This window comes from Stegostoma tigrinum, chromosome 46, assembly GCF_030684315.1.
Source record: "Stegostoma tigrinum isolate sSteTig4 chromosome 46, sSteTig4.hap1, whole genome shotgun sequence".
NCBI classification, from domain to species: Eukaryota; Metazoa; Chordata; class Chondrichthyes; order Orectolobiformes; family Stegostomatidae; genus Stegostoma; species Stegostoma tigrinum.
In genome coordinates, this window is record NC_081399.1 from 161,543 (window position 1) to 170,069 (window position 8,527).

The window sequence follows — 8,527 nt, forward strand, 5'->3', positions numbered from 1 at the left end:
GCCCCCCCATCTCACCAGGTTACTCACAGAGATCCTGGCAATGCTCGATGCCCTGTGCTCCAGATACAGATGAGAGACCTGGGTGTCAGTGAGGCGATGGAGGTGTGGTAGGCCCAGAGACAGGGTCTCCTTGCTGTGGTAGGCCCAGATTGAGATCTTCTGGCTGTGGTTAGCCCAGAGATGGGGTGACCTTGCTGTGGTAGGCCAACAGCAGGGATCTCCTGGCTGTGCTAGGCCCATAGCCATAGTCATACAGCTGTACAACATAGAAACAGACCCTTCAGCTCAACTGGTCCATGCCGACCAAAAAACCCTAAATAATCTAGTGCCATTTATCAGCATTTGCTCCATATCCCTCTAAACTCTTCTTATTCATCGACCAATCCAGATACCTTTTAAATGTTGTAATTGGACCAGCCTCGACCACTTCGTCAGGCAGCTCATTCCATACACGCACCACCCTCTGTGTGAAAAAGTTGACCCTTAGATCCCTTTTAAATCTTTTCCCTCTCACCCTAAACCAATGCCCCTCTAGTTTTGGACTCCCGCACCCTGGGGGAAATGACCTTGACAATCCATCCTGTCCACGCCCCTCATGATTTTACAAACCACTATAAGGCTACCCCCTCAGCCAGATTATCGGGGAGGTGGCAGCGACAGCTGCTGGTTGTGGTAGGCCCAGAGCAGGGGTCTCCTGGCTGTGGTAGGCCCAGAGCAGGGGTGTCCTAGTTGTGGTAGGCCCAGAGATGGTGTGACCTAGCTGTGGTAGACCCAGAGAGGGGATCTCCTGGCTGTGGTAGGCCCAGAGCAGGGGTCTCCTGGCTGTGGTAGGCCCAGAGCAGGGGTGTCCTAGTTGTGGTAGGCCCAGAGATGGTGTGACCTAGCTGTGGTAGACCCAGAGAGGGGGTCTCCTGGCTGTGGTAGGCCCAGAGCAGGGGTTTCCTGGCTGTGGTAGGCCCAGAGCAGGGGTTTCCTGGCTGTGGTAGGCCCAGAGCAGGGGTTTCCTGGCTGTGGTAGGCCCAGAGACAGGGTCTCCTGACTGTAGGGTGACTGTGGGTCGAACACAGGAGCCAGCATCAGCAGCCCATCACTGAGGTGGGCCCAGTGACAAAGAGAGCGGTGACTCCACCATCAGTGGTTCAGGTACAGGCAGAGACATGAGTGTCATTGCTCAATCCACTCAGGAATCGTGGCGTAGGCAACACAGCCAAGATGGAGACTTTCAGCTTTACCTCTTTATCTCATTGAATGGCTCTGAATTGCAGTTGAAGTTGAGGCCTTTCCCTGTCTTTTACCACTTTGTTTATCGTACAGTAAAAGGGACAATTTTTTTCATCCATTCAGTTAATCACAAGCAGTTGCTGACAGCAGCCTGTTTGTTTTTGCTGACTCAGTGGCTCGGGGAGACAGTTGGGGGATTTGCCGGGTCACCCTGTGCTGTGCAGATAATGCTTGGTGCTGACCATGCCCCTGACCTCAGTCAGCCAGGGCTCAGGGAGCCGTATAAATAACGTCACAGCGAGCACAAGGGCAGGTCGTGTACTCATTCCTTCCGTTTTTGACAGGGTGCGTACTGACCCATGTCCAGATACAGGCTGTCAACCCAACAGGGTGTGGAGAGCTACCCCAGTGTGGACCTGATGGATCACTTCAGGAAAGGCCCAGGCTCCATCCCTGGCCCAGCCCCCTCCGGGCTCCATTCTTGGCCTGGCCTCCTCCAGGCTCTGTCCCCACCCACACTGTGCTCTGTCCCCGCCCCGGCCCTCAAGGCTCCATCTGCAGCAGAGCCCTTCAGGCGCCACGCCCGATCTGGCCACCTCCAGGCTCCATTCTTGGCCTGTGCTTCATCAGGAGTGACCCAGGCTCGGTCTCGGACCTATGGACAGATCAGAGCTGAGGCTGTGAATGAGTCTTCAGAACCCAAGTGTCCAAATGAAGGACTAGGCCCAGGTGATGTATCTCACCCCGAGCTACAATTCCTCACAGAGACAGGAATGGTCATCAGGGACTGAGGAATTTATCCATCACTGAGAGAAGTCAGCATTCTGGAAAATTGAGGGAACTGGGGACTCTCAAGATTAGGAATGTGAGACCTCATGAAGTGGATCATGGGACTGTCAGGATGGGAATGGGAGGGGGAGGGTGCTGTGGGCTCTCAGAATGGGGAAGTTGGGGGAGGGAGGATGTGTGGAAGTTGGGGATACACAGGGATACAGCAAGGCTGTGACCCGGATCGATTCCGATGGCAGACTAATATTTCGGAATCCTCTTCCCCAGAATACTGTGTGGCTGAAGACAATGCAGACGGTGACCACACCCCTAAACCAGGGATATCCCGGATACTGGAAGGTGAGACCAAACCCCAAAACAACCCTCTTCCAGATTCCTGTACTCCCATATCTCTGCGCAAGAAAATGCCCATCAGGGACCAGCAGGGAGGCCATTCAGCACCCTTCCTGAGCATGTGCCATTGTGTGTACCAGCTTCATGATAGTTTCTCCAGTGAAAGATCCCACAGTATCGCTGGGTCAGAATCCCTGGAATTCCCTCCCTAAGGGACATTGTGGGTCAAGCCACAGCACATGGACTGCAGTGTTTCAACCCCACCTTCCACTAGGCAACTAGGGATGGGGTAATAAGTGTTGGGCCCAGCCAGCGATACCCACATCTTGTGAGTGAATAATAACAGGCTCTTTTGGAAAATTGCCCAGAGTGGAGGCTATTCAGCCCCTCCAGAGCCCTATTCATCATTCACCTTGCCAATGGTGCGATGGGAAGGCCTTAATTTGAGAAGGATGATTTGGGGCTTGGTACTGATTAGATATTCACTTCTCCCCATCTTTCACTCTTCTAAATTCTTTGTACTTTCCTCATTTTTTCTCTCCCCCTCTCTCTATCTCTCTCTCTCTCCTTCCAACCCCCTCCTTCCCCCCTCTCCTTCACGCCCCCTCACCTTTCCCCCCTCTCTCTTTACCCTCCTCTCCCCTTCCCCCCCTCTCATTTTTCCCTCTGTCTCCCCCTTCCCTGCTCTCTCCTTCGCACCCCTCGGTCCATCACCCTTCTGTCTCCTTTCCCACTCTCTCTCCTTCCCCCTCTCTCACCTTACCCCTCTCTCTCCCCCTCACACCGCTCTGTCCTTGACCCCTCTCTCTCTCCTTTCCCGCTCTCTCTCTCTCTCCTCCCATTTTTATCTTCTTCCTTCTCTCTCTCTTTCCCTCTACTCTCCCCTTCCTTCCCTTTCTCCCTCCCTCCCTCCCTCTGTCTCTGCACCCCTCTCTCTCCATGTTCTCACAGATTGTGCTCTGGGAACGGGAGAATTTCCAGGGTCGGAGACAGGAGTTTACCAGCGAGTGCTCCAACATCACACAGTGCGGCTTCGACAACGTGCGCTCTGTCCGAGTGGAAAGTGGCGTGTAAGTGACTCCCGACCTCAGCAGCACACCCAACCTGACCTGCCTCTCAAGTGCATGAGGAACGGGCACCAGGTACCGGTGTGGGCCCAGCCTGATGCCAGTGACTGAGACAGTGACAGAGCCTGGACAACACATCAAATCATTTAGATACACACACACACACACACACACACGCGCACACACACACACACGCACACATGCACACACACACACTCACTCACAGACACACACACACTCACAGACACACACACTCACGTATACACACACACACACACTCACATACACACACACACACTCACATACACACACACACTCTCACTCACACACACAAACACGCGCATGCACACACACTCACTTACTCACATACACACACAAACACACACACACACATGCGCACACACACACATGCACATGCACATACACCCTCTCACACATAGATACAGAGACACAAAAGCACACTCACACACACACACACACACACACACACACACACACACGTCTGTGCATATGCACAAACAGCTCGACATGCTGTCAAAACAAACCTTACCAGATGGTTGTACAGGAACAAAGAAAATGAAAGTATGGGTTGGGTTCAGTTTAGCTCTCTGAGTTTTGTCCTGTTTTTTTTTCCCTCCTGTCACCCGCCTACATTCTTCCTGCAAATTTTTCCGTTCCGTTAATCAACCAATTTCCCAATTCATTGCTAAAATTCCTCAATCCCTGCGTACAATCTTCTAAATCACGTCTACCCTCTGTCCGGTGCGTTCACACTTTCCCATTCTACGCATACCATCTGTTCCCTCTGGTCCTGTAAATTTATAATAATTTAGATTAACATGATCATCTGTCAGATACCAACATGTATGGGAGTGAAGGGGAGAGAGGGATTAGACTGGGTGGGATATTAACGGGAGCGGGGAGTGAAGGGGAGAGTGGGATTAGACTGGGTGGGATATTAACGGGAGCGGGGAGTGAGGGGGAGAGTGGGATTAGACTGGGTGGGATATTAAAGGGAGCAGGGAGTGAGGAGGAGAGTGGGATTAGACCAGGTGGGATATTAAAGAGAGCAGGGAGTGAGGAGGAGAGTGGGATTAGACCGGGTGGGATATTAAAGGGAGCGGGGAGTGAGGAGGAGAGTGGGATTAGACTGGGTGGGATATTAAAGGGAGCGAGGAGTGAAAGGGAGAGAGGGATGAGACTGGGTGGGATATTAAAGGGAGCGGGGAGTGAGGAGGTGAGGGGGATTAGACTGGGTGGGATATTAAAGGAAGCGGGGAGTGAGGGGGAGAGTGGGATTAGACTGGGTGATATTAACGGGAGCGGGGAGTGAGGGGGGGAGAGTGGGATTAGACAGGGTGGAATATTAATGGAAGCAGGGAGTGAGGGTGAGAGTGGGATTAGACTGGATGTTATAAGACTGGGTGGGATATTAAAGGGTGCAGGCATTGAGGAGGAGAGTGGGTTGAGACTGAGATAGTGACATTTCAGATAGAAGGGGCAGTGTTAATCTTGAACTGATTGTGTTGAGAGATTGATGGTCCTGTTTGTAGCTAATTATTTTGCTGAGATTTGCTTTTGCTTTCCAGCTGGGTTGGCTATGATCATCACGGTTTTGAGGGGCAACAGTTTATCCTGGAGCGCGGGGAGTATTCCCGATGGGAGGCTTGGAGTGGTAGTAATTCCTACCATGTGGAGTGGATGATGTCCTTCAGACCTGTGTATTGTGCGGTAAGTGTCCTGGGAAATCTCAGGTCTGGCCTGGGCTTGTGGGATCAGCTGGTGAACAGGAGAACCTTCCAGCAGCAAAGGAGGCCCGAATGCAAACTCCAGAGGCAAAGCAGGGGGCTCATGAACAGAGACTGGCAGCTAACAGAACAGGGAATGCTAATAACCAGGAAGAGAGTGGGGAAAGGAGGCTCAGGGCTAATCTGAGAGCAAACAGGAGACTTATACACATTGAGATAGACCGTACTGCTGAGATATTGAATAAATACTTTCTATTTGTTTTCTCAAAACAGCAGGATGTCCATGCCATAGTGACACAGGAGAGAATTCTGTCACAATTAGTAGGGGAATGTTAACAAGGCACCTAAGATATATTCAGGGATTTTAAAGGAAGCGTGGGGAGAGATTGCGTAGGGCAATGACCTCTGGAGCCTAGTGAGGTGAGTGTCGTCCACATTATGGTTTTATTCCTTTATTGCAAGGATAGTTCGAACAATTACAATTTGATACTAGTGTTGTGGAAACATCCCAAAGCAACTCTGTGGAAGAAGCCGAGAGGATTAGAAAGAGTCAGCATGGATTGCGGAAGAGAAATTATTTCTCACTAACTTGTTGGAGGTTTGTTTGAAGAGGGAACAGAGAATCTCAATGAGGGCGACCTTATTGGTTTGGTTTCCACGGGTTTCCACAAGGTGTTTGATACAGTTTCACACCACAGGCTATTTTTCTCATTGAATCCCTATACGGTGTGGAAACAGGCCCTTCGGCCCAACAAGTCCACACCAACCCTCAGAGTAACCCACCCAGACCCATCCCCCTATAACCCACCGAATCCATGGTTCATGTCTAAGAGGTTCCAGATTGGGACTAAGGTGAGGATTAGACTCAGTATTGGGGAAAGAGGGGTCAAAAAGCTGGGTGGGGTCAGGAACTGGGATGCGGTCAGGATCAGAATGGGGTTAGAGGGGAGGATGGGGTCAGTGAGTAGGATATGGGTGGGATCGCGATGTGTTGGGGGCATGATGGAGTTCGGTGGTAGAATAGAGTCAGGGATCAGGACGGGGTGGAGGCATGATGGGGTCAGAGAGTAGGATAGGGTCAGGGTAGAGTGGGAATGCAGGGTCAGGAGGGTCCAGGATGGGGTTAGGTGGTAGGATAGGTCAGGGGTCAAGGTGGCAACAGAGAGCAAGAAGGAGTCGGGGGTCAGGATGAAGTAAGAGTGCAGGATGGGATCAAGGGTCAGGATGACATAAGAGTGCAGGATGGGTTCCAAGGTCAGGATTGGGTCAGGGGTCAGTCAGTGTGACGCTGTGACTCTCTTGTTTCTGACAGGACCATTCGGCCTCTTGTATGGAAATCTATGAACGGGAGAACTTCATGGGAGTGTATGCAGAACTGTGTGAGGATTACCCATCTCTACAGGCCATGGGCTGGTCAAACTGCAACGTCGGATCCATGTTTGTAAAGAGAGGGGCGTAAGTACCTGAATCATAAGGTCATAGAATGACTCCAGCCACTGTCCTGAGAGCGAAAGATCAGGGCCCAGTACTATAGTTCTGAGGGTGAAAGGTCAGAGCGTGACCCCTGCAGCACGCTGAAAGGGAAAGGTCACAGTGAATGTGGATAGTTGGTGAACATTTCCCAGGGTGGAAATGTCTATTATTAGGGGGCGAAGGCTTAAGGTGAGAGGGGGAAGAAGTGTGAAGGAGATGTGGAAGGTACACTTTTTTAACACAGAGGGTGGTAGGTGCCTGGAACGTGCTGTCGGGGGCGGTGGTCGATGCAGATACAATGACAATGTTTAAGAAGCATTTAGACATGAACAGGCAGGGAATACAGGGATACAGATCCTGTGCAGGCAGGTGGGATCAGAATGGGTTTAGAATGGTATTATGGTTGGTAAAGAGACAATGGGCCGAAAGGCCTGTTCCTGTGCTGCGCTGTTTGATGCTCTATGTTTGAGACCTTGATCCTCTCCTCAGCAACGTGTGAGTTTCTGACCCTGTACTGTCATAAAGAAAAACGTCGGGGTTTGCTGTGAAATGTTGAGTTGCCTCCTTTTGATAAGGATCTGCCTTTTCTTTCCTCTGCCTCCCAGCTGGGTGTGTTACCAGTTCCCGGGTTACCGCGGTTATCAGTACATTATGGAATACGATCGACACTCCGGACAGTTCAAACACTGGAGGCAGTGGGGATCGCACAGTCAGACTCCACAAATCCAATCCATTCGCAGGATCATGCATTGAGTACTGTCAGCCAATGCGCTGCTTTTAACTTCAGCTCAATAAAAGCAGTTTTGTTATCAGAAGCTGGCCACTCCATTCTTCTCCAGTGTAAGCTTTCAACGAAAGATTCCATTCCACCCTGTTCCCTGCAGATACTTGGCTGGAATCTGGCTTTGCCAGAGCCCGTGGGGGAGGTCAGAGACTGAACGCATAGCCAGGAAGCAGTCAGTATACTTTTAACACACGCACGCGCGCACACGCACACGCGCCCACAATCACACGCAGGCACGCACGCACATATGCACGCGCACACACACTCAAATTCACGCAAACACACGCACACACACGCACATGTGCACATGCACACACAATCTCACACGCACACATGCACACACGCACACAACAAACGCACACATGCACAAATGCACACACGATCTCACATATGTTCACACACACACACACTCGCTCACACAGGCACATACACACACAATCAAATATTCAGTAACGAAGGGAGAAAATGTGGCCAAGATTGCTCTCAGCAAAACTGTTGGCATACTTTCATGGCATTCATGAAAATCAACATTGAAACTGACATGATCACCCTGTACATGAGTGAGATCTGTGAAGACTTAAGTTCAAGTTGGGGCAACTACAGCCAGCTTCCTCTGGTGAAATTTCTGACCGGTTGCTCACTCCTGACTGACAAACAGGCTGACTCTGGCTCACAGACTGACTCACAGACAAACTGACACAAAGAAAGATTGACGCAAAGAAACAATTGACGTAGGTTGACTGACTCAAAGATTGCCTATCACAAAGATTTACTGACATACAGGCTGAATGACAGAGACAGTCTGACACACACACACAGACTGACTGACACACAGACTGACTGACATAGAGTGACACAGGATAACTGACACACAGTGACACAGACTGACTGACACACAGACTGACTGACATAGAGTGACACAGGATGACTGACACACAGTGACACAGACTGACTGACACACGCTGACACTCAGACTGGATGCTATTCCAGAAAATACTGCTTTTCTCTGTGAGTTTACAGACTCTGGTTGCAAACCAACAGCACAGATGTGCTTTAAATATTTCCCTTGAGTGAGTGAAATTTCAGTAACAATGTTGTAAACAAACCAGATC

The 8,527-nt window shown here is 50.7% G+C and overlaps 1 protein-coding gene across 1 annotated transcript; it reads left to right on the forward strand.

Annotated features, from left to right (window-relative positions):
- The first annotated feature begins 1,548 nt into the window (after window positions 1-1,548).
- LOC125449564 (beta-crystallin A1-2-like) lies at window positions 1,549-7,384 on the forward strand. The gene is made up of 6 exons (XM_048525381.2): window positions 1,549-1,566; window positions 2,278-2,349; window positions 3,295-3,413; window positions 5,000-5,141; window positions 6,471-6,613; window positions 7,237-7,384. Exons 2-6 carry the CDS (start codon window positions 2,299-2,301, stop codon window positions 7,382-7,384), a joined length of 603 nt encoding a protein of 200 aa, XP_048381338.2. The 5' UTR covers window positions 1,549-1,566; window positions 2,278-2,298.
- Window positions 7,385-8,527: the final 1,143 nt, after the last annotated feature.

Excerpts from the sequence above, each read along its gene's own strand:
- LOC125449564 (XM_048525381.2), top strand. The coding sequence starts at position 2,299 with ATGCAGACGGTGACCACACCCCTAAACCAGGGATATCCCGGATACTGG. Across the intron at positions 2,350-3,294 it reads GATATCCCGGATACTGGAAG|ATTGTGCTCTGGGAACGGGA; the intron begins GTGAGACCAAAC and ends ATGTTCTCACAG. Across the intron at positions 6,614-7,236 it reads ATGTTTGTAAAGAGAGGGGC|CTGGGTGTGTTACCAGTTCC; the intron begins GTAAGTACCTGA and ends TCTGCCTCCCAG.